General features: G+C 41.1%; 1 protein-coding gene across 5 annotated transcripts; it reads left to right on the forward strand.

The window, feature by feature from the left end:
* Nucleotides 1-2,709: 2,709 nt before the first annotated feature.
* LOC141786597 (5-hydroxytryptamine receptor 3A-like) lies at nt 2,710-26,010 on the forward strand. Of its 5 annotated transcripts, none has more exons than XM_074665192.1 (15): nt 2,710-2,926; nt 3,156-3,224; nt 3,304-3,337; nt 12,637-12,708; nt 12,903-12,986; nt 14,064-14,120; nt 14,585-14,736; nt 15,486-15,530; nt 15,630-15,739; nt 21,922-22,091; nt 23,624-23,784; nt 24,302-24,512; nt 24,624-24,797; nt 24,981-25,066; nt 25,500-26,010. In XM_074665192.1, exons 2-15 carry the CDS (start codon nt 3,189-3,191, stop codon nt 25,743-25,745), a joined length of 1,638 nt encoding a protein of 545 aa, XP_074521293.1. In that variant the 5' UTR covers nt 2,710-2,926; nt 3,156-3,188; the 3' UTR covers nt 25,746-26,010. The 5 variants fall into 5 exon arrangements, with proteins under 5 accessions (XP_074521293.1, XP_074521295.1, XP_074521292.1 ...); XM_074665194.1 differs by lacking the exon at nt 3,304-3,337 and having other exon boundaries at nt 24,302-24,407; nt 24,495-24,512; XM_074665191.1 differs by lacking the exon at nt 3,304-3,337.

A 26,010-nucleotide genomic window follows, 5' to 3' on the forward strand; every position in this document is an offset into this window, starting at 1 on the left:
ATAAATTTTACTGTCTCCTGTGTTTGAAAGGAGAGTCAATCCCGTGTTTATCTGATGATTTTTTTGTTGTTGTTTGTTTGTTTGTTTTTTTGGTGCAGAAGTTAAGTAATGAAAAAAAACTCCATAATGTTTTGTACATCATACACATGAAGTTGAATTAAAGACTCTGCGTGCTCCTGCAACAGGGAAAAGTTATCGTATTTCAACATGTGGTGTTCATTTTGGAACAGACTGAGAATCGAGCAAAGGCTGGACACATACCAGACAACTTTTAACCAGATTTCACCCCCATAGAAACAGATAACAGAAACAGTAATTCACTGTATAAATGATCTAAAAACCTTTTAATCTGAACTTAAATTATAATTAACATAACTGTTTTATAAGTCTCTTTTAGATCCTGTGTTGGTGTAATCAACACAGCCGTCACAATAAAAGGCAAACTAAGCCACAGAGCCAGCTGCTTCTTTGAGGATATTTGAGTGGACTACCCTTTATTTCTTGTTCAATAGGGCTGGGTTTGTTTTCGCTCTGGGATCATCGCAGGTTTTTCCTCCTGATTCATGATGTGAAGGCCAACATTCAGAAAGATACAACATCCTGACATCCAAGTTAGACTGTGCCACTGCCTGAGCTGTCATCACGCAGTAAACACCATCTGGATACAGTTCAGACTCTAAAAAGATGGGCCACATGTTTTACCTTGGTGAGCCTTCTTTAACATTTCTAGGACTCATCAGAGGAACTAGAGCACAGAGAGGATTAAGGAGACTGAGGATGGGTCATGAAGACAAGGGAAATGAGGAGCTGGTGAATTTACATGTTTTTACCTAAAGTGGGATCTTCATAACCCCTGGGTTTCTTTGTGGTCCTGCACAGTCCACAGAGCAGCACCTTGATGGAGAGGATCTTTCTGTGTCTGTTGTGTCTTTCAGGTCAGAAAACTTTCCTTTGTTGATATTTAAAGTGTGTATTGTGATTTAATTTGATGAATAACAGAGGAATTTAACAGGTAGTATCTATAAATGTATTTGCTGATTTGAAAAAAGGAGCCCATGACCAAAGTCAGGCTCCACTGTGTGAATTCCCACCAAGATATGAGTAAGATATGATATTATCAAGATCTGAGTGTTTAGAAGAAACCTGACACACTGTGTGTTAAACTGAAAATAGATAAAATACGCTCTCACATATTAGTTCACGTATAGGGGTTAGCGATGGGATGGTTGATTAGGGCCTGAGCCTAAAAACAGGGCGAAGGCCCTCTTGAAACCATAAGGATTATTATTTCTTCAGACTCTTTAATCCCAGATTATGTGCCTTCATTGTGCTCTAAACTCTCAAAACTTTGCACAAAATTCATCCCTGTGTGAAATTTTATAACTGCATTGTACTTGTGCTTTTTTTGTCTCCTCTCTCTCACCCAGGTTTTGTTGTTTTGGTTTGGGCTGGAGATCTCAGGTAGTCCAGTTATCGGGTTTTCTTTGAAGTAGGATTTTTTCTGTTGTTTTTAGGTTAGGGGAAGGTGTTAGGTACGACGGTCCAATGCATGATTGGCCCAGCAGCTTCCCATCTTTTGATTATTTCGGCCGGGGTCTCCAGTCCTTTTTGGTTTATTGTTTCATTTTGGTTGAACATTGATTTGTCTGAAATAAAATTAAATTCTTGTTTTTCTTCAAAACTTGCTTGTGGTGTCCCTTTTATGTTGTGGTCTGGAGCCAGTTTATATTATGTTTGGGAGACGGTAACAGGAATGTGGGATCTATCTCCGGTAGTATGGACGAGCTAGCTGTGCTAGCCCAGCGGCAGAGGGGCTGCTGGAGGGCAGAGTGGCATCATGCTGTTCACAGACGTGGCTGACGGAGCAAACATCGGACCACGATGCCACATTGAAGGAGCTTCACCTGCTGTGAGCAGACAGGATCCAGGAGACAGAGACTGAACAGACTGCTGGGGAGGCTCAGTCCTGGACCCTGTGGAGGTGGAGACTGGTTGGGCTGGAGAGTGGTGGACGGGCTGTCATTGTCTATTTTTTTGTGGACCTTTTTGCACTTTCTATACACTTTCTAACTTTTGTTTTCTTAAATGCTGCTGTGACTCCTGAATTTCCCCTCGGAGATAAATAAAGTATTTTCTATACTATTCTATTCTGACAGCCATACACAGAGAGGGTCTTTCTGTTGCCATGGCGACCAGTATTCTGTGTCCCAGTGAAGTGAAGAGGGCCACCCATTCCTGCCAGTCATATTTGTTCCCTCTCCCTTCAATAAGAGCGCCCTCCACAGCCAGGAGTGTGACTTTATTTGGAGTTACACTCAGAAGTGAAGGGGTAGTGTGTAGGGGGTGGTTTGGGATTGAGCTCTTATCAAAGAGGCTCACCTGGTTTCAGCCTTTGAGATCTTTATACAGCTGGCAGTGCAGAGATGCATTTTGGTTTGGGGACTGCTGCTTTGCTGCTTCCCCTGGGATTTTGTTGCATTGGTCAGTCTGACCCCTGAAGTGGTCTACAAAGTCTTTATTAAGGGAGTGATTTGATCTCTGTTCAAAACAGACTGGATTCAAAGATCAACAGCACTGAAGAGGAATGACACATGGCTGTGTGGAAGCTGCTGGGTGAAGCTCTTCCATTAAAAAGCTTTTTCTTGGTAAACTTTGGAGCCACCACAGAGGATGTGCAGAGGAGTAAACTGCTTTGTTTGGAGGAGAAAATGGATTTACCCACAGTGTGCTAATGGTTGAGCTTGATGCCATTTAGAGGAAGGAAAAAAGCTTTTGTTGTAGGTGTGGCCTGCCCTCTTCCACAACAAGGCAGTGATGTGTACAGTCAGAATCTTGCAGAGAGTCTGAGGGACAGGGATCCTTAGTGACAGGAGACGTTCCACGGTCAGGATGTTTGCAGGGTTCCTCTTTCTGCTCCTCCTCACGGGTAAGCTGGCTCTCTTCTCTTTGAAGCATGCTGCTGTGGAGCTCTACATTTTGATTCCAACTATTCACAAACATTCATGCAGAGTTGATTTCATTGAAGCAAAGTGTTGATGGTGTGTCAGTGAGCTGTGAGCTCTGTGAGCAGGAAAAGCATTGATTGTTGAAAAGAGGGGATGCATATGCAAAGATAGAATGCTTCAATCAGAAGCTGATCATGCTTTCTGTGTCAGGTGGAAGCAGCTCCAACCACACACAGCCTCCTGATGCTGAAGGTCCCTACAACCAGAGCCACTTGGACGGTATGTAGAAAGGGATTTTGTTTCTCAGTGGGATAAAGAATAATGACAGAAAAAAACCTGTGAACTCTTTCTGTGTCAGGTGAAAGCAGCTCCATTCACACAGTCTGAGGAAGGTACGGACCTTTGTGTGTTTGTTTGTCTGTTAAAGTGAATGATAAATGGAGGTTATTGTTGACAGATTGGTGCAGACTATATTATAGGTTTATGACATCTTGTTTGTTTCATAGCTGCTTAGTTTGCTCTTATATCAAACTGCCTGTTTGACCAAATGTGGTTTCTGATTGGCTGGTAGCAGCTGGATAGTGTCACTGACACCACACACATAATGCAACAATAAATCACTCATTCATCTGAACCAGATCAAAAGAAAAGAGCCACAGGAGTGGAAATAACTTTCAATGGCAAAAGGATGGAAATACAACCTGAGGCATAGCATGTTTCCCTGTAGACAGACGGACGGACGGACGGACAGATTTTTTTTTTTTTTGAACCACTTTATTTGCTGCTCTTACTCAATTTACCCAAGTAATTCAGTTCAACTCAAAATTATTATTTCAACAAACTTTCTGTTGAAATATTGAATAAATAAATAAATAAATAAATAAAACATCATAGTTTTAGCACATTCCCAAACTTCAGGTCACCGTCTGCCACATCACTCAAAATGCCCTTAAAGCACCACATGGTCCTGACAGAGTCCAGGTCTCCTGGCTGTCTATAAAAGCTGAGGTCAAGGTTGATCCTGGACCTGATGAGACCCTCACACAGTGACTGCAGAGATGTTCTCCACCCCCTCCTGCTGAACCTGTCACAGACTGAGGAGGGAGAGGAGCTCTCACCGGCTCTGCGTTAGTTTCAGGCAGAAGTGGTGGAGGGACAGACTAACCTGCACTGTGTGTCAGATACAGATAAAACATTTTCAATTCTGCAAACTAGTGCACCTAAAAACTGATCCCATTAACTTTATTCGTGGTTGATTTGGTGCCTGGACAAGAAGTGTGTCAATGAGTTTTATGATTACTTGTACCACAAGACGAGCGGGTTGTTTGTGATCCCATGTAAATGAACACAATTTAATATGAAACGGTCACTTTTTCACACACAATTCACGTTTACATGATAAGATTATGAGGAGTGAAATAATCATCTTCACAGTATATTTTGTAATCAATACGGCTTCCTTAAAAAATCCTGGCTCAAAGTTTGATTTAGCATCCTCTGAATGTTCTCTGCGGAGACTTTATCATGGACATGGGGGTGTATTAAAAACTGATAACAGCCTTGTTACGACCCTGGCTCAGGGGAGGCAACATAGGAGACATTAAGTGAAGTTTCAACAATCATTTATTACAAAAAACTGAAAGAAAAGACCAGAAAGGATTCAGAGGAGCTGCTACCTTGCTGCTGATCCTGGCTGCAGTGTGGGAGAGAGTGTGGGAGGAGCCAAGCAGTGGCTTTTGAAGCCAGCTCACAGGTGCCAGGGATCAGGAGCGAAGCAGGTATGGAGGTCCAAGGTGGCCTCAAGATAAAACAGAAACAAAACATTAGTGGCACATAACAGCCTCTCTTTTTTTTTTTATTTTCAAAACCCATAGAGTAATCTTTTTTTATTTATTTTATGGAGAAATCAGCTGACAGCTCTCTGCTCTTTTATAAGTGATGTATGTGAAAGCTTGACAGAAGAGGAGTGAAATGTTAGAACCACTATTGTTTCATATCTAATTTAACTATTAATATTTAAATATTTCTCTGTAAACCTCTGTTTTTCTGTCTGAAAATGATTTACGCTCATATGATCTAATAATGACATGAAACTTGCAAACACAAACTCAGACCTGGTGTGGGATTTGAGCGTACCCTACACCCACGTTCAGATTGATAAATGAGGGCCGCTGTGTGTCATGGACTAGAGAAACCAGTTGTCCTCTGCCTGCTGAAGGGACAGCTCTCACTGAAAGATGGATGAGGGGTTTTTTTTTCTTAGTTTATTTATTTTAACTTTTTTTTTTTTAAATTTATGTTGCAACAAAATAAAAGTACAATATAAAAACAACACAAATCTCAAACAAATGAAAAGGAGCAAAAAAGAGAAAAAGTCTTATTGTATCTGCCCCTTCATTCATTCAATGTTAAACACATGATTAGATAAAAACAAAAATACTGTCTGCCAGCATGCCTTTCAGCTTTGCCTTCATTCTTTTTTGCAGAAAGAAGACAGGCAAAGCAATTTACAACCTAAATGCAAATTTACATCAAACAAAAAGAAAACCCAACAAAAAAAATTAAAAAAAATCGTATCATTGTTGTCAGTAATATTTTGGTGGTTTTATTCTTATTTATTGACTTATTTATTTATTTATTTTAAGTTGAAAGTTTAAGAATTTCTTTCATCCCTGTATTTGTTTATGCATGTATTGTGAAGATACTGAATGATTTGGTTTCCTTAGAGTCCCTGTCCTGGTTGTTCCATAAAGAGAAACCTTTAACTGTAATACTGTGCTCCTTTAGCGTGGTTCTGGATCTTGATTTTTTTAAATATTTCTAATCCTTTTAACTTGTAATGCTTTCTCCCTTTTTAAATTTGTACTGAATGTTTGATGGTCAGAGCTTTTTATTAGCTTTTTACATAAATTGTAGCATGTTGAAATCTATGATTAAGCTTCAGCAACTGTAACTTAATGAATACTGGGGTTTAAGGGAGCTCTGTATGGACTTCTGTTAATATTCCTTATTGCTCTTTTTTGTAAAATGAAGTTTGGCAGGATGGAAGTTTAACTTGCAGTTCCTCATACTTCAAAACAGTAGGTCAAGTAAGGAACAACCAACCAGTTATATAAAAGTTGCAAAGCTCTGTTATCAAAATGTGGCGAGTGGAGGAGGTGAAAGAAACCAGCCTAAACACGCACACACACACTCTCTCTAGAGTGGACGGGGTCTGAGTTTCCCTTAATTTACTTTTGATAATAGAGCCAGGCAACGCCACCCTTGGACTTGCACCCAGGGAAAGGGTTCACTGGTAACTGATGATAGGCACACAGGTCAGTCCACAAAGAGGAACCAGAGACGTGGTTCACATTAGAAAGTACACAGAAACTTTATTTTTCAAACAAGAACAGATTAAAAGGTTTAATTCATAAAAAGCACCCACACACTCCAAAAGACAAGAAAACAAGGGAAAAAGGGGACCTGGCAGGACTGGGCTCACCAGTGGGCTGGATTGGGATGTGACGGGGAAGGGAACACCCAGTAACTTGTGAAAAACACACACTGAACTGTGCAAAAACTCAAGAAGAACCACACCACACACGAGGAGGGGGAACACCACCACCAGGAACCCAGGACCACCACCACCAGACTCCAGTCCTATAAGGAGAGGGAGAGAAAATTAATTCAATTAACACAAACCAAAAACCCAACTAACCCACAAATAAATCAAAAATACATTTAAGGCCACCAAAGGTAACTGCTAAAGTAGCCTGAACACAACTACTACACTGGATAATAAAGAAATAACAGAAAACAGATAACTGAACCGAACTGAACCAAAATTACTTTACCACAAATAAACAGTCAATACCACATTACCCTTGGGGTACCCAAACCAACCCTCAGAAATAACTGTTATTCACAAAAGAAACAAACCAAAAGAAATAACTGTGTCCAAAGTTCTAATATGACAACAAAAGAATTAAGGCACAAGGAAATAAGCGAATAAACCAAAAGGGGAAAAAGGAAATATCAAACCAGGAAGAAAAGGAGACAGAAACAAAATGACTCAAATCAGTGCTGAACCAAAATCCAAAAGAAGAAATCCAAATCAAATTAATTAACTCACTTTCACACACTTAAAACAAATAGGCCCAGTTGTTCTGAGCCAAGTTAAGTTCGGCTGAGAGAGCACAAGTAAGGCTCAGACTCAGCAGGCTCAACGACAATTAGGTTTGGTTCTGGGCAGGATACACATATGACTCAGGCAGCCAAACCCAGGTGTACCATGGCCCAGCCGAGTCAAGGCAAAACATATAAAGCAAAGCAAAGTCCAGTAATACCAGGCGGCGTAAGGCGAAGCCACGTTAGGCAAAACAGCAGTGCTTCTTGGTGATCACTATAATGATCTGATCAGCTGATAATCACATGAAGTGAAGCTCACAAAGTGAGCTCCTGCTCAGCCCAAAGCAGAGTTGAGTGAGAGAGCAGGGAAACCCCACAAACTGCCTCAAGAGTGTCTAGCTCAGTGGTTCCCAACCTTTTTTGGGCTGTGACCCCATTTTTACATCAAAAGTTTCGGGCGACCCCAGACACCTAAAACAAATGATTGTTTTTGTTCATGTAATAGATTTCGATATATATATATATATATATATATATATATATATATATATATATATATATATATATATATATATATATATATAGAATAGAATAGAATAGAATAGAAAATACTTTATTTATCCCCGAGGGGAAATTCAGGAGTCACCGCAGCATTTAAGAAAACAAAAGTAAGAAAGAGTATAGAAAGTACAAAAATGTCCATAAGAAATTAGATGACGACATCCCGTCCACCACTCGTCCACCACTCTCCAGCCCAGCCAGTCTCCACCTCCACAGGGTCCAGGACTGAGCCTCCCCAGCAGTCTGTTCAGTCTCTGTCTCCTGGATCCTGTCTGCTCACAGCAGGCGAAGCTCCTCCGATGTGTCGTGGCGTCCGATGTCTGCTCCGTCAGCCACGTCCGTGAACAGCATGATGCCGCTGGGTTAGCACAGCTAGCTCATCCATCCCCCGGAGCGAGATCCCACGTTCCCAACTACGATGGATGGAAGGACAGGTCCATGTCGTCACCTCCCAGCTCACATCCGAGAACCAGCACGTCGTCCTCACCGCCTCCTCCTCAGCTCGAGGGAAATCATCAAGCCCTACACTAGTTAGCATTGACATGCTACAGGCTGCTAACAGCTAATTTCGCATGTAAACAATGCAGCCATGGTTACATGTAGGATCTCCAGACAAACACAGGAGAAAAGTAGTAAAAAATACCGCCGAAGACACAAAAAGTTTGGTGTCCGTGACCGACAATGAACCATACAAAGTGATGATCCACTCCAAATACAAAGATGACGAAAAAGAGACGAAAAAATTACAAGAAACGGACAAAGACGAGAGAGCTGCTGCAACAGGCAGCTACTTGGGTAGCGCCAAGTATATATATATAAGTATATATATATATATATATATAAGTATATATATATATATATACAAAAACACCGTTTAATAAGGCTCTAGTTCTCATTGTGTCTCTCCGTCCTGGCAGACTACCTGTGTTTGTTTATATCTGTCAAGCTGTGCGTGCGGACTGATACACCAAGGGGCGAGCGCCTCGTAGCCAGGTAGCCAGCTGCGGTAGCACTGTTTTACGACACAATGAGAACTAGAGCCTTGTTAAGCGGTGTTTTGTGTGAAAGTAACGCACTGAAAATTTTCTAAATAAAGCGTGAATGCAGACCAATATCAGATTTTTTCAGTGGGAGTCTGTTTATTTGTGTTTTTTTGTTTTCAAAGTAATGTGGTGTGGTGGAGAGAGCGCATCTCATCTCTGACGTAACATCCAGTAGAGAGGGTTAAACTTGTTTTATTATTATTATTATTAGTAACATAATAGTTATTATTATAAACGAAAATGTTTGGTGTTTTAATTTAAATGAAATAAACGGGCCTATTCAATCATTAATAATATATATATATATTTTTTTTATTTAATTTTTATTATTTCTTTTTCTTATTAATCAACTGCTGGAAATTCCAGGCGACCCCATTTGAATTCCAGGCAAGCCCACATGGGGTCGCCTGGAATTCAAATGGGGTTGAAAAAGACTGGTCTAGCTGCAGACCTCCACTCTCAGCCGACTTGTCTTGGATACTCTACACCTCCATCGTCAGAAGGAAGTGATGTCATATACTCCTCCACTGTCAGAAGGAAATGACGTAATACTAAGGAAATGAAAAGAAAACGCTCCAGATTATTGTCTTAAAAGTTAATTTGGGCAGACATGCGTATTTTTCTGCGTGTGTTGCATTAAAATAAGAGTTACAAAATGCAGGTTATGAGCAAAGCAACATAAGTGCGTGAGCTCCTCCGTTTTATGCAATGATCCTGAGCGTTTTCATTTGAGATGCACAATTGTTTTATTTGCCTGAGAGTCCTATCACAACCTTTCTTTTACATAACTGCTGTTGTAACTGTACAACGGAGATAGCAGCATCAATACAAGGTTTAAAGATATTAATTTATCATATTCAACACATAAAAGTAAAATAAGTTCAAGTCTGTTTCATTATTCATATTTGTTTATGTGATACGATTAGAGTAATTTCAACAATCCAATGGCCCTCATTTATCAAACGTGCGTATGCCTGAAAAATGAGTGTACGCTCCTTTCCACGCACAGATCGGCATTTATCAATCTGAACGTGGGCGTCGTTCATGCCAGTGGAGAGCCGGGTTGTGCCGAGGGAAATCCATCTGTGAAGGAGAATTATTAGATCATATGAACGAAAACATTTTCAGAATTAAAAACTCATGTTCTTAGATTATTTAGATTTAGATCCTTGAATTAGATATGACATCAAGAATGCTTTTAACTGCTCACTGTTATTCCGCCAATCTATAAAATACTTCGCTATGAAAGAACAGCAGGAGCTGTCAGCTGATTTCTACGTTTACAAAAAATGTTTCCTCGATCGGTTTACCGAAAAATGTGTAAATAGAGAGGCTGTTATAAGTTTTTAATGCACTCCCATGTCCATGATAAAGTCTCCGCAGAGAACATTCAGACGACGCTGGATCAAACTTTTAAAACAGGTTTTTATTTTAAGGAAGCGGTATTGATTACAGGATTTACCGTGAAGATGATGTAAATGATAATATTGTAAGGATCAATATATTGATCCTTACGAAGGACGTTCATTTACATGAGATCACAACCTATGTGCTCGTCTCATGGTACGAATAAAATCTCCGGACTACCTGTGTGTAACTGCGCACGAATGACACACTTCAGCTCCACTCCCTCCTCAGTCTGTGACAGGTTCAGGTTCAGGCTGGAGTCTGCAGCTTCTTTAAGAGCTCAAACACATCTTTGAAAGACAACTTTTCACGTTTCTGGTCCTGAATGGAAACAATAACCAATATTGTGGCTTCTAACAGTCAGACAACAAGGATTACTTAACCAAGGTGTAAACAAACGATGTGTAAATTAAATGTTTCAAACTCAGATGTATTCTAGTTTGTCACATCCACGCTGCTGAATTACTGCAGTGATTTCCTTGCAGATGATTTTTTTTCTGATTCGCTCTATTTTCCGACTGCCGAACAACGCAGCAACGTGTCATTTCCTCTCTACCTCTGCTGCTATAGCGTTGCCGATTACAGGCATGGAGAAGTTCCTTTTTCCCCGTAATGCGTCCTTCCATGTCGTTAATTCCGTGGGTGCGGCCAGGGCCGGTCCGTCCTACAGGCGAAGCAGTTTCTTGCCTGGGGCGCCAGGTGTGCTTGGGGCGCCTCACAAAAAAATAAAAAATAAAAATAAGAATATTTGGGCGCCCAGGTGCCCCCCTCCTTTTCTACACAATGAACAAATAAGCAAGAATAAATACACTTTTTATTTACAATATTTCATCTGGCCTGGCTGATGCACTTGAACAGAGACACGATGCTGCTGCTGCTTGCTTTAGTGGGGGGGATATGTCTCTGCACAACTGGCAACCGCAGCCCAATCAAGACGTGCGCGTAAACACAACTACATGGGGTACGTCTCAAAGCTCCAAAGTTCCATCCTTCCTTCCTCCACTTGCGTCGTTCTCTTGCGTCTTAGTCCCTCCAACCAGAGATGCATGGGAGAGACGCGAGGAAATAAAGAGAGGAGAGAGGAACGGAGGAGATTCGTTTTTAGAGCAATGGGACATCCTCTCCTTCGGAGCGTCACATGAAGCGACCAGTTTCAGTGATGATGGCATCAGCTGATCACCTCTGGATCATCTGTCAGTCAGCTCTAACAGCTGTTTGTGCGTCTGGGTACGTGCGCTGTAATAACTCTGATCAAACAGAAACAGTAACAGAGATTTGTCTGTTCCTTTAACCAGTTAAACACACACGTAACCATAAAGAAAACCTGCTCTCTGTATATTCTGTGTGCTGTTTAGAAGCTCACGGATCACTTTTCCGGTAAAATGCGTAATTGTGAGATTATTTATGAATTATTTATCCTTTATCTTGAGCCAATCTGATCGTGAACTCTGAAGCTTCAGAGTTCACGATCAGATAAAGTGGGTTATATTACTATCAATATGACCCACCTTATTGTGTCTCAGGAAGATATTATTGATCAGTCAGTTTTCTGTATTAATCCTCTGATTATATTGATTTGATGATGGTTGTGTTCAGTGTTTTGTGCTCTAAACTCACAGCGAACCCTTTAATACCAGATTTATGATCAGTTTCTAAATGATCCTCCGTGCCCGTCCTCAGCTCGTCTTTTCTCTCATTAAACTCCGTTGTGTTTGTGAAGTTTCATGTGAAGTCTGAGCTGCTGCAGCGTCCAATCAGAGAGTGATATTCCATATGGGGGCGTGTCGGTCAGTGAAAAGACTTCCGCAAAGCCGGCTCTCGTGTCTCCTCGATCATAGCTCCTCCGATCAGTCTCCTCTCTCCTCTCTCCTCTCTCCTCTGAGCGCAATTATCGCTTTCGGACAGTCTTCAAAATGGCGACTGGGAAAGTACTTCCGGTGTCGTGGAGGAGATAGGACGGAGGAAGCACGAAGTTAACGCATTGAGACGCACCCTATGTTGGTGCCGCTGCCGCCGCGCATATCATATCAGGCAGACAGGTAGCGTTCTTTAAAAACGAAAAGGCACAAACCCTCAGGTGCGCAGGGCAGAAAACGGAGAAAAGAGAAGGAGGAAAGGAAAGCCCAATTAAGAGGCAAGCTATGTCAACAAAGCGCTGTTTTGCGTTTCTGTGTTATTTTAGGCTGACAGGCGCTAACGCTAGTGTTAGCTAAGTAATAAAGTAATAATAAAAGTAGTAAAGCTAAAGGTAAAGCTAGCTAGATAATGCAATGTTATGATGGGCTATTGATAGATTCATACAGATTGAGATGAATGCTCATTCCTCACGTTTGGGCTTAGTAGTTTTATTACTAAAAACTAGGTTACTACTTTACACCTGCATTGCAGAGGTACAAACCCAAACCCTTGTCATCATGCTTGCCTTGAGTCTCAAAATTAGTAGCAGGCTGCCCCATTATATCAGTGATAATGTGACTACAATTATCAATTACAAAAATGATTTAAATTGTTTGTACTGTGCAGCTATACATGCTTTTGCTAGGCTAATAACTGTACCTGTGTTCGTACAGACACACTCAGCAAATTCTTGAAGCCCCCAACTCCTGGAGGAGAAGGGACTTCTACACCACTCTCTGAAGCATGTAAGTAACTCCAGCCAATTATTTGTGGTCTCGTGTAATTGATAAGTTGGTGTAGTTTACAGTTACACCTTGCTATTACATGTAGGATTTAGTCAAATTTAATAAATTGTATTTGTTTTGTTTATGTGCAGTAACATTACTGTACACAAAAGACAATGCAGTGGTGTAAGAGCATGAATGTGCTTTGTTTACAGCTGCACCTTCAGCTCCAACATCCCCAACATCCAGCACCTCCTCCACTGACACACACTGTGCAGCTCCTCTAGCCCAAACATCTGGTGATCTCCCATCTACACCACTCTCTGAAACATGTTGTTCAACCAAATGTTTGTTTTATTATTTTAACATTATACATTTTATTTTATCATCCGTGTTTAAAGGAGTAAAACTGACTTTGATGTGATACAAAGAGTATTGAACAGCACCTTTTCTATGCATACAAAAATGTTTACTGCCACTAGGACTGGCTGACTTTGTTAGTAATTTTGTTAAAACTTCACTATATGACCTCTATAAATGTGAATGAGACATCCAATGCACAATTATCTTGTTTGAAGACTGTTTTAGCATTTTATTTGTATTTTTTTCTCTTACCTCCTTAAAGGAGTAAAACTGACTTTGTTATATGAGCCAGAAAATAAAAAAAACATGTTTGTGTTCTTTAATTCGTGGTGATGTCTGAGTAATGTTTGTTGGGGGGGGGCACCCAGGGGGGGCACGCAAATGACAATCTCGCTGGGGCACCAAAATGTGTAGGACCGGCCCTGGGTTTGGCCAGCTTTACCTTGAATAATTAGGGGCGTGTTATGTAACCAGTTGTTTTCAGACGCCGCATTTATCAACAGCTGATCAGGCGTACGCCGTGATTGGTCCTGGTATGCACGTTTCATAAATCACACGTGAACATTGGTAAACTGATTTTTACACCCAGATCTGCGCAAATTCTCACCAAGATTGATAAACGAGGGCCAATAGGATTGTCTTACGTCAGAGGAGCTGGAGGTGGAATAGCCAATCAGACATGTAATACTGAAAAAAGGGAACAGTTTTACGTCGCATCCGTCTCACATTGGAGCTGGCTTCCGATTCGTTGGAGCAGCCGTTATTCGGCTGAGAGTGGAGGTCTGCAGCTGGACCCTCTCATTTATTTTGGATTTCATTTTAAATTTTTATTGTTTGTGTTTAAATCTTTACATGGATCAGCACCTCAGTACCTGACCTTTTAAATATTTACACTCCACCGCGGTCCCTGAGGTCTGCTGATCACCTTCACCTTGTGGTTCCAAAAGCCTGCTTGAATACATAAACATGAAAATAACGACAACATGAAAACCTGTGAACTCTTTCTGTGTCAGGTGGAAGCAGCTCCAATCACACTCAGCCTCCTGATGATCAGTACGACTCTGAGGAAGGTATGATCCTTTATTTGTTAAAGTGATTCATAAATGAAGGTTATTATTCAAATTTTATTGTATTAAATACAGACTGTTTTATGTAATCTTGTTCACAGTTATCAAGTTTTTGATTAATTCCCATGACATTTAGCTCGTTTGACCAAACACTGGAGCTGACTGAAAAACTTAATGTTCAGTCATTTTCTTTGAATTAAAGCCACAAGCTGCTCTTCTGTTCAATCTTCCTCTTGACTCTGGGTACAGCTATGTTCACACACTCTGCCATGCTGAGTTGGAAAAGAAGTCACTGTATGCTTTGTGACTCTTCTCAGTCATTAGTTACTGCAGTTCACAGAACTGTTTTATTCAAACCAGGAACAGGAACATGAAGTGACTACTCTCCAGTTTACAGTCAGACTTAATGACTGCTTCTTTTACAGGGAAATTACTGTTTTAATGAAAATGTCTTGTCTTCTCTGTAGGTGATTGGCCAGATCATTGTAATTATACCAACATCGTAAATTACTTTCATTTATCGGACAAAGTCAAGTTTTACTGGACCCGCCCAACCAAACATATCAGGAGCCCCACAAATGTAATGCTGTTTATAAACCTCTACAGCATTTTAGACGTGGTAAGTGTTTTTAACCTTCAATTAATTTTTTTTTTGTCTTCTGCCGAAGCCATATTACTGCTTTATGGATTAATGTCTGTGGGAGTAGATCTCAAACTCACTCTGTGTTTAGTTGGACCATGGACCAATGGATGAAGTCCAGTTTCTAGACCTCAAGTTATCCACTAATTTCAACACAGCAGTCATTCTTTCTCATCAGTCAGTTTGTCTTTCCTTTCTTTTGTCTCTAACATAAATTACTTGTGAATTATTTTAGAAAGACTCCCTAACCCTAACTTTCTTCAGTTCCCAAAAGTTTTCAAGGATCTCCATTACAGAGTAAAGTCTGTTTTATTGATACAGTGATTTCCTCTGCAGAGTTATGTCTGTTTTCATGAATGCAGTGATCTCCTCAACAGAGTCATGTCTGTTTTTAATGCAGAGCTGCCTGAGGTCCATCTGGTCATAGTTTTGGTTCTTGTCCCTGTTGTTCAGAGGTTTCTCCAGATTCTCTCATCCTCTCATGATATCATGTTGTGCAGATGATGAAATCCTCTCTGGAGGCTCATTTTTTTCGACTCACTCATGTGACTAACCTGTTGATAATGACTCATAGTTTCTCCTGCTTCTTCTTTGACATGACTCAGCTTTTTCAGAATTTTGTTGTTGCTAATGTTTTTTTTAAAGCTGTTGCTGGCATTTATGATAATTAAATGTAGGTTTATCTGACCTTTGAGGCTTGATCAGGACTTTCTTGTTTCTCCTCGTAGAAAGAAAAGGAACAGGAATTAGTTTCTTACTTTTGGATGATGATGGTGAGTTCACTCTAAAGACTTTTTGTTTGACTTTTTGGTCTTTTTTGTTAAAAGACCATATGACTCAACTAACTGAACTTTACATCTTGTTCTTTTAAGTGGTGGGAAAATAAATTTATCAACTGGAAACCGAGGGATTTCTGTGAGACCTACGAGATCACTGCTCCTACTGAGCTGTTGTGGAAACCAGATTTAACCATTGAAGAGGTGTAAGTTTGTCTTTCTGTCCTCCACAGCAGAAAAAGCTCTGTGCACAAGGCTTTCTGACCAAACTCTTTCAGTTTTCGTTACAAACCTTTGTTTTCCTTTAAAACATTCACTGTGTTGGTATGTATGTATGTATCATCAGACAGTTCCTCATGCTCCTCACTAACCCCAATACCCTGACCCCTCTGAGCCTATTCAGGCCAGAGAGTAGTTCTGACTGTCCCCCTAGAGTTCAGGTGCCTCTGGAACATCACTTTCTGAGGGTGCTTTTCAACCAAAAGGACCAAAAACATAAATTCCCCCTTGTTGTCTGCATTTCCTCAGCAGCTTTAGTCTCATGAAGATTAAACAAACCAAAGCAGTGCTGAGAAGCGATAAAAGGGACTGCACTGCACCCCCAAACCAGCAGAGGGCAGTAAGAAAAAGACAAAGGCCATACAACAAAGATGACACAATTGGTGCGTCTCTGGGTGCGTCTCAAAGCTCCAAAGTTCCATCCTTCCTTCCTCCACTTGCGTCATTCACTTGCGTCTTAGTCCCTCCCACCAGAGATGCATGGGAGAGACGCGAGGAAATGAAGAGAGGAGAGAGGATGGAGGAGATTCGTTTTTAGAGCAATGGGACATCCTCTCCTTCAGAGCGTCACATGAAGCGACCAGTTTCAGTGATGATGGCATCAGCTGATCACCTCTGGATCATCTGTCAGTCAGCTCTAACAGCTGTTTGCGCGTCTGCACATGTGCGCTGTAATAACTCTGATCAAACAGAAACAGTGACAGAGATTTATCCGTGTTTTTAACCTGTTAAACACACACGTTACCATGAAGAAAACCTGCTCTCTGTTTATTCTGTGTGCTGTTTAAAAGCTCATGGATCACTTTTCCGGTAAAATGCGTAATTGTAAGATTATTTATGAATTATTTAGCCTTTATAGAGCCCATCTGACTGTGAGCTCTGAAGCTTATTAATGTAACCCACCTTATTGTGTCTCAGGAAGATATTATTTATCAGTCAGTTTTTTGTATTAATCCTCTGTTAAATTGATTTGATGATGGTTGTGTTCAGTGTTTTGTGCTTTAAACTCACAGCGAACACTGTATTACCAGATTTATGATCAGTTTCTAAATGATCCTCTGTGCCTGTTTTCAGCTCGACTTTTCTCTCATTAAACTCTGTTGCGTTTGTGAAGTGTCATGTAAAGTCTGACCCGCTGCAGTGTCCAATCAGAGAGTGATATTCTATATGGGGGCGTGTCTGTCAGTGAAAAGACTTCCCCAAAGCCGGCTCTCGTGTCTCCTCGATTATAACTCCTCCGATCAGTCCCCTCCAGCCTCTCTCCTCTCTCCTCTGTCGCTTTGGGACAGTCTTCAAAATGGTGACTGGGAAAGTACTTCTGATGTCGTGGAGGAGATAGGACGGAGGAAGCACCAAGTTAACGCATTGAGACGCACCCTCTATGGGCCCCCTACACACTCCCCCTCCATGACGGAGTGCACGCCGTCACAGAGTCACACTCGCAGCTGAATGGATGTCTTTAGCTTTATGCCCTTCTACAGTTTGTGAGATATCACTGTTCAAGCAACATGATGATTAAAGCGTTCTCACAAGAGATAAGCACATGATGTGGCAACTCAGAGTGCGCTGCAGTCACAGATTCCACCTTTTTTTTTTTTTTTTTTTTTGTAAAAATGTCTACAACGTCTTCATACCTCAATCTTCAGACATGATTTACCGCCTTCCTCCTTCATTTGGAATCCTTTCTTAACTCTTCTGAGAGACAGTTTTTGCTCAGAGAGCTTCAGTCTGACAGGAGTGTAGGAAATCTTCCCATCTGCTACAAGGTGAATTGTCTGCCCTCCAGGACATGATTGTTCTCTCTGTACCCCGTTTTTAACTCGCTCATTTTTAACAGTACAGGCTTAAAATGCATATATGTGTATCAAAGCCTTGTGCTATTCACTGCATTGCCATAAAGGTTTTTGCTCTATAACTGCAGTTTAAAATCTTGCAAAATCTGCCTCTCATACGGTCAGGACCTCACCTAGCTGCAAAAACAAGTATAATTTACACACACACACACACACACACACACACACACTCACACACACACACTCACACGCACACACACACACACACACACACACACACACACACACACACACACACACACACACACACACACAAAAGAATGATCAAATTTCACTGCACAAGTGCAGCTGAGACTTGGAGTAGGGATGGGGCTTAGCAGCCAATCAGAAGCACTCTCTCTCTATCACAGCACATTTTAGGCGTACATGAAATTGATAAGTGGCCATTAATCCAAGTGTATCTGTCTGCGGCTTGCAAGACAGAGGCCTGTCGTGTAGTGGGCGCGTCGTGTAGTGGGCGTGTTGTGTAGCGATGTAAAGACTACACGACACGCCCACTAGATAAGACGGAAATCACGGAAAACCACGCGAGACACTGTTAAAGGTTAAAAAAAGGAAGAAGACAAAAAATAAGAATGAGCCAAGGTTTATCAAGATTATCATTATTATTATGTAAAGAATTGAAAAGACATATTCCTGTGTGTGCTGCAACATTTAATAACTTTAATCTTCTTTTTGGACAGTGAATTGAAAATGATAGAAAAAACCCTGGTGGTATAATGTAGTGGGAGTGTCACGTAGTGATGTCAATACATGACACGCCCACTATACTGTTCTTAAAGAGATATGAGCCCAGGTAGCATTTAAACTTTGAATGTTCTGCTCTGCTTTTACACTCAATACCGTTTTGCTTGTTGCCTTATAATGAATTGATTTTAAAGCGTTGAAATGTTAATATTCTTTGACTCTGCCACAAAATAATGATAATAATTAAAGAAACAACTCGGGACAAGAATTAATTAGCTAAAATACAAACATATATGTATATATATATTTATGTATGATAAATGTATACATATATATATTTGAGATTATGAGTTCATTATTGTGTGGAACCGTGGGAGGAAGCTGGAAGAGAGCGCATGCGTCCAGGCAATTTCTGGACGCAGGGATGCGGCTCTCAATGTTTTCAGTGAAGCTTGTAATATTTGTTCCCATTTATTAGTGCGATGGCTCTGTGAAATGTAAAACTTGCATGTTGCTATGCAAATAATAAAAATGCAACATGTTTCAAAGCTTCCCAATCTATATTTTATATCATAAATGGCTGAGAAAAGCCTCAGAAGAGAGGGCTCTTTCCATTTTCAGCTGGAAACTTTTTAATTTGAGTGCTGCCTCCCCTGACAGGTGCTGCACCAGGGTTTTTTTTTCATCATTTTTCAATTCACTGTCCAAAAAGAAGATTAAAGTTATTAAATGTTGCAGCACACACAGAAATATGTCTATTCAATTCTTGACATAATAATAGTGATAATCTTTCCATGGCTCATTCTTATTTTTTGTCTTCTTCCTTTTTATAAACTTTCAACAGTGTCTCGCGTGTTTTTCTGTGATTTCCGTCTTATCTAGTGGGCGTGTCGTGTAGTCATTACGTCACTACACGAACGCCCAGTACACAACATTTCTCCATTATTCCAGTGCTGCATTTGTTGGAATTTTCAAGTTCCGAGTGGGAACACCCAACTGAATGCCCCCCACCAAGGTCAGAATTTCCAACTTGGAAGCTGGAGCACTCACACTATCCCTGAGTTCTAAGTTGGATATTCTGAGGTTCCAGGGTAAATAGTAACTAAGCTCCTGTTAGATTCTCTTAATTTTAGAATTTCTGACTAATGTTTGTTGCAATAAGTCAGCCATGTATATAGTATTATTTAATGTTGATATACAGAAATACTACTGTTATGGCAAGAAACTGGAATGCTAAACTCGGCGGTGACGCCATTCCCACTCCAGACTTTCCAGTTCTGAATACAAATGCAGCATAAGTAGAGTACGTGGAGCAGAGACTGGGGGGTGGGGCTGAGCTGCCAATTTGAAGCACTCACTCCCATTTCACAGCCCATGTGACGCATGCATGAGAACTGGGAGTTGATGCTGGCTAATTAAATATTCAAGAGGAAGACACGTAGTTGGAGCTAGTAAGCGCTTAAAGAGTTTTGTACAGAAATATGTGGCTCCACTCTTGCTCTTGTGAGACGTGATTCAGGACCAGTGTTTGTGTTTTTGACTGTTTTGCTGTTAAATGCTGGTTGTGGTAGGAGTAGGTTGTGAAGCTTGGTCAGCCACAACAGCCTTGAATAAACTCTGGACCTAACTTCACATTTATTTAAATCAGTGGTTTTCAAACTGTGAGGCCCGCCTCCCCTGGGGGCTGCTAAAGGGTCCAGGGGAGGCCCAAGAAGAGAAACTACATGTCTGAATTAGCACTGAGCACAAAAATTATGGAAACAAATGCACTGTAGTTTCATCATTATTTTCCCTGATGCTGTCTGCATGCTCGTCTCTGTGTGTGCGTACACACATGTTTGTTTATCCTTTGTGTGCATCGGGGTGGAACATTGCCATGCGCTTTGTAGAGAGCGGAGGAGAGTTGTGAACGCGCAACCATGCAGGCAGCTACAGGACAACTGCTCTGCTCTGCAACCAAACAGGACACTCACGTATCCCTCAGGGGCATGTGTCCACAAACACACACTAATGTGAACATATGAACTCAGCTAAACGATGTATGGCGAAATGTACTTCTTAAGAGACCTCTGGAAATGTTGCCGTTGAGCCTTTTAGCAGGTCTCATATATCAATTTTGGGGTCTCAGACCCCTACGTATTTTGCACAATGGTAACGACGGATATTTAAAGTTGGGTTTTTCTTTCACCAGATTCTCCAAGGCCACAGTGTGTACCTTGTTTACTGTGAATTTGTAATCTTTTGGCGTTTGAAAAGCTGTACTAAACAGTCTTCTTAAACAAGAGTTTTGCAGATGCTAAAAGCAGCTCTGTGTATGATTGATCTGTAATTGAATGATTTTTTAATTCCTGAATTTTGATTGATCTTTTATTCTCTTTTGCAGTAGTGGACATGCTTTCTTTCTTGGCTCAAGAGCTTTCATCTAATTTTATTTTAATGTTTGATGTTCATGAAGTCATCATGATAAATGAACATATAGGCATTGAACGAAATTCATCTAATTCCTACCCATTTCAGCTAAAATTTGGGGGACTGGTTTAGAACAGAATTTATAAAATAAACATTCATATGTTTTGTGGTTCCAACCAGAGTGGAGTGTTTATTTATTATAAGTAGTTTTTGTTTTATTTAAATAGGGGAGGCCCCTACGACCTCATGTTCTCTGAAGAGAGGTTCACTGTCTTACACTTTGAAAACCCCTGATTTACATGATAGATAGATAGATAGATAGATAGATAGATAGATAGATAGATAGATAGATAGATAGATAGATAGATAGATAGATAGATAGATAAATAGATAGATAGAATACTTTATTCATCCCCAAAGGGAAATTCATGTTGTTTGGGCTCATCTTCCAAAGATTAAAGAATTAAAAACTCTGATGGCTGCAGGGAGGAACGATCTTGATGTATTTTTCTTTAGATATTTCAGACCAGTAAAATCCTTAAACTGTATATTTATAACTGATGTGGTAGCCCTACAGCACTATTGAGATTCTGAAAGGTTGTTTTTGTTAGGACAGTTTCTGCTGCTGTCACAGCTAGCAGGTGGTAGTGGAGGCTGCTATTTCACTGATTCTTCTTTTTTCATGAGGAAAGGCAAATTTCAATCTACCCTTAAAAGGAGAAGAGCTCTAAAGACAAAGAGGATTGAACAGGTCTGAAAGGATCCACTAAAAGCAAGAATGTGGATTATCAAGCCAGAGCAGAGATCTACTGGTGTTTCAGTTCCAAAGGTCCCCCTTTGAACTTGTAGGGAGATCTTATCTAGGTGACAGACTGGTGACACTTTAAGCCACATCCAGAGTTTACCAGGACACAGGTCTGTAACAAGACCCTCTGCACCTGTCCTCTCTCCATGTGTCCATGCTGCTGTCTGAGGTGTTAGGGCTCAGTCTGTGCCGTCAAAGTGTTTTTATCGTTTTGTCACTGAGATGAGCTCAGAGCTTCATTTGACTCAAATGATGAACTTTTTGCCTTCATTTCAAGCAGAAACACAAAGAGAATTTTTCAACACTTTGAATCTACAGCATGCTTTTAGAGTCACTTGTTTTTTGTCTCTTTCAGAACAAACAAAGATAAGCTCTTTAACACTCAGTATCTCACCATGAGGTTTAATGGATGGATAAATCAAAAGAGTGGCATGGTGCTGGTCAGCACCTGTAAGATGGATTTCTACAGATTTCCCTTTGACACTCAGATCTGCAACTTAACATTCAAGTCAATCCAACATGAGCGTGAGTATAACTCTGAATGTTTGTGTTTTTAACATTAAATCTCTGATTCTTGGGATCAGGGACCAAACATGCTCCACATTTGACTTTTTGATTCTCATGTCTATTATTTATTACAACGAGCTGTTTGTTTGAGCCTAATTACGACTGTGTGGGACCTTTAGACATGTAGAAAACACATTTCTTTCATCCATTTTACAGTTAGAGATATTTCCATCTTTTCATCTTCATTATCATTTGACTTAAAGTCACTTATTGTTTGTTATTTCTTTAAGGGTAGAGTAGGATTAAGTTTTATTTTCTGGCTGTTTTTGATTCAGAGACATTAGAACACTTTTTAACCCTATCAGCATCCAGCTGGCCTCCATCACACTAAAGATGACAGGGACTATATTTTAGCTGTGAGCTGAGCGCTGCAGATATTTATCTTTTTGTTAGCTGGTGTCATGATCCTGGCTGTTGTGGAAGCTGCTCTCTCTCTCCTTTCCCCTCCCCTCTCTGTGGAGCTGCTTAGAGGTTTCCTGCGGCTGCACTCTGCACACCTGTCTCGAGTTGGGTGATTAGGAGCGCCGGCACTTAAGCTCTGCTGGAGGAATGGGCCGGCCAGTTGATTCCTGCTCTCACCGTGGTAATCAGATCGATATAGTATCTCTTGTGTTTTTGTGCATGTGTGTTTTTTGGATCTCTTGGGGACTAACCCTTGTATGTCTCTCTTTCCAGTGCCTCTAAGGATCACCCCTACAGCTGCTCACCGACAGCCACACTCTCCATCTCACCATCTAAACCTAATCTCTCAATAAAAACCCTCAAACCTGTTTTTGCCTCAGTCCCCCTTCGGGTCCCAGAAAACCCTGCTGGTTTACAAACCATCACAGCTGGCTTATAACTGAAACTAAAATCTCAGATTTGATTTGATCCTAAAAATGTAATGATGACGTTGACATATCAAAGCTGTGACAGATGGCTGAACATTGATCAGAGCAGTTGACTCTCTGTTGAATTAGCCATGAACAAGAAGTGTTAAGAGAGCCTTCATGGTTAGAGATAAGTGTGGCAGTTTGATAACTCAAAGGTTTCTAAAAGATCCAAAGAATCTGATGGAGTTTACAGAGAGTGAGGACATCACTTTGATAGTATTGATAGAGAATAATCTCTAAAGTTCTCTCTACGTTCTGTTCAATCTGTGACTGACCCTCTTCTTTCAACTGCTCAACTTTCTCATTCACTGACAGACAATTTCAACACTTTTTACAGGGACGCTCTAAGTAGCTCTGAGCTACCCTGGGTCACATGCTACTTGGCTCCGATTGGTTAAAGGTCTGTCCAGTTGCTTCCATCACTTCCTCCTGCAGCCATTTCTGATCCCCTCTGGGAAAAAAAGGACAAAAATGAACACATCAGGAACAGTTCACCAAGGTCAAAGGGTCTGGAATCCCTGGGCTAGTACAGGACTTCATGACACCAAGACCAGATACCTTGTCTTTGTTAGAACTGGAAGAAAATACTCACACTTGTCTCTCTTTCTCTATCATCAGTGGGACAAATACAGCTTCGTTCAGGTATCCCCAATGGATACATGTTAAAGGATACTCGTGCTTACATGAAGACTGAGTCGGAGTGGCTTCTCATGAACGTAACCGTGGAAACTACAATGGTCTTTAAATTTAACATTCCCTCAAGCATGCTGGTTTACACAGTGAGTACCAGCAGCAGGAGTCTGTACGCGCAAGCGCACACACACACACACACACACAAACACACACACACACTAACACACACTAACACATTTTCATAGAGCCCATTGGTCCATCTCTTCCAAACAGGCCAGACTCTATTCACATGTTGATTCTATTGATTGAACAACATGGACTGCTGCAGAGCATTAGCTTGTTTGGATCAACACACACCTGTTCAGCTCCCCTCATCCTGAACAGCTCCAGTTTTTCTTCTTTCCACTAGTTTGGTTCCAAACACTGATGTTGCTTTGAAATGGCCAAACTGTCCCCACTGCTTACTGATTTGAGTGTAGTTCAGTCTATAAAGAGAGAAACAGTGAGCATTAAACAAAGACTTTGACTCTATGATAACCTGTATGATGCTAACCTGCTGATTTGACAGCTCATTGATATGCAGTGGGCACAAAGACTGTTGAGCTTTCTTAACTGAAGTGTTGGAACAAAAAGACCAACCTGATCTTAACCATGATTTCACAGATGACTATAAAGAGGCGTTCAGTCCTCTATGTGGCCAACTTCATAGTCCCCGTCCTGTTCTTCCTGTGTCTGGACTTGGCCTCCTTCCTGATCTCAGAAAGTGGAGGTGAGAAGCTGAGCTTCAAGGTGACTGTGCTGCTGGCTGTCACAGTGATGCAGCTGATTCTGAATGATATTCTGCCTTCTTCTTCAGACAGGATCCCACTCATAGGTAAAGGAGCTCAGAGTCTTGCACTAACTGATGGATCTTAAGCAGCACCTACTAACTCACTGTGAGCTCACTGATTGCTTTGCTCTTTCTGTCACTGCTTTCTTCTTTCAGCCGTCTACTGTATCGGGGTTTTTACTCTGATGATGCTGAGCCTCTTGGAGACCATTTTGATGATGTACCTGATGGAAAAGGACCATGTGTCCCAGGACCAAGAGGCAGATAAAGACCAAAGCCTGGGTGAGGACTACAGGGACCAAGCAGGAAAAGTCCACGAGTGCTTCAGAGGTGAGATTCAGCTCAACTAACATCAATATTAACAGAAAGCTTTCTGACTGAAAGGAGGAAACAGACAGCTGCCTCATTTGTGGAGCAGCAGAGTCTTTCTCCAGATCTTCCTCATGTAGAATCTATCATTTCAATTTGTTGTCTCTTTGTTCAGGCTCTAAGCTTTCCCATGTTTCTTTACAGACATGAACAAATCCATTCCTTGTGTGCGTGTCTTTGACCAGTCCCCTGCTGGGATGCCTCCTGAGCTGCTGCCAGAGGTGAAAGAGGTCAGCATAAAATTGTATTTCTGTCAAACTGCTGTGATCCTTCTCTGCTCCATATTCTCTTCATCCCATAGATCCAGAGCCCCTAGAACAAACCCTGACTCAGCTTTAGGTGACAGAAAGAGAGCAGACGCAGAGGGCTTTGAATGCGGCTCTTGGTTTGTTGTTGCTAACAGAGGGAAGTTTGTACATTTTGCTCATGGAGCTCATTTCCAATCAGGGTTGAATCATTTGGGGTGTAACTGTCTGAGTCATCTGAAAGCCTCAGAAAGGCTGATTTGACACTTTCTTCCTTTATTCAACACCTCCCCCCATCAGCAGCTTCTCAGACAGAATATTAGGTCCACTGTTGACTTTCAGTTCAATGACTCCTCTTTTCCATCTTCTTCTTCCTCTAACCGCTCTAATACACCATGGTATGTTTTTGTTTTTTCAGGGCAGCAGCAGCCAGCTGACCCAGGAGATCCAGGACTTACAGAATTTGAGCGACGAGCTGAGGGAGGTTTTGAAGACAGTGGTTCTGCTTCTCAGCAGCAGGAAGGAAGAAGAGGACCCTGGCTACTGGACCAGAAAGACCAAAACACTGAACCGGATTTACTTCATTGTTTATCTCCTAGCTGCCAGTGTGTTCCTGGGATCTGTGTTTTCAGTTTGGCTCCATGAAGACCACCAGAACATCTAAAGAGTGAAACCAACAGTACAGAGAGTCATAGAGTCCAGATGTTCAACAGGTCAGAGTTAAAGGCTTGATTTGGAGGATCAGTCCTGCTTCCTTAAGACCCTGTGAGGACTCTAGACCTGATCCTCAAACAGTCTTGCTCTTTTCTATTTGCCTGTTGGTTATTCAGGAGTTCAAAACTGGTCATTTCTAAATTTCTAATGATATTTCTCGGTATCTGTGGCTGCTTCAGATTTTCCCCAGAGAACACAAATTCACGGACCACACA

This window comes from Halichoeres trimaculatus, unplaced genomic scaffold, assembly GCF_033239565.1.
Source record: "Halichoeres trimaculatus isolate MK-OKI-2021-1 unplaced genomic scaffold, fHalTri1.1 fHalTri1_scaffold_53, whole genome shotgun sequence".
NCBI classification, from domain to species: Eukaryota; Metazoa; Chordata; class Actinopteri; order Labriformes; family Labridae; genus Halichoeres; species Halichoeres trimaculatus.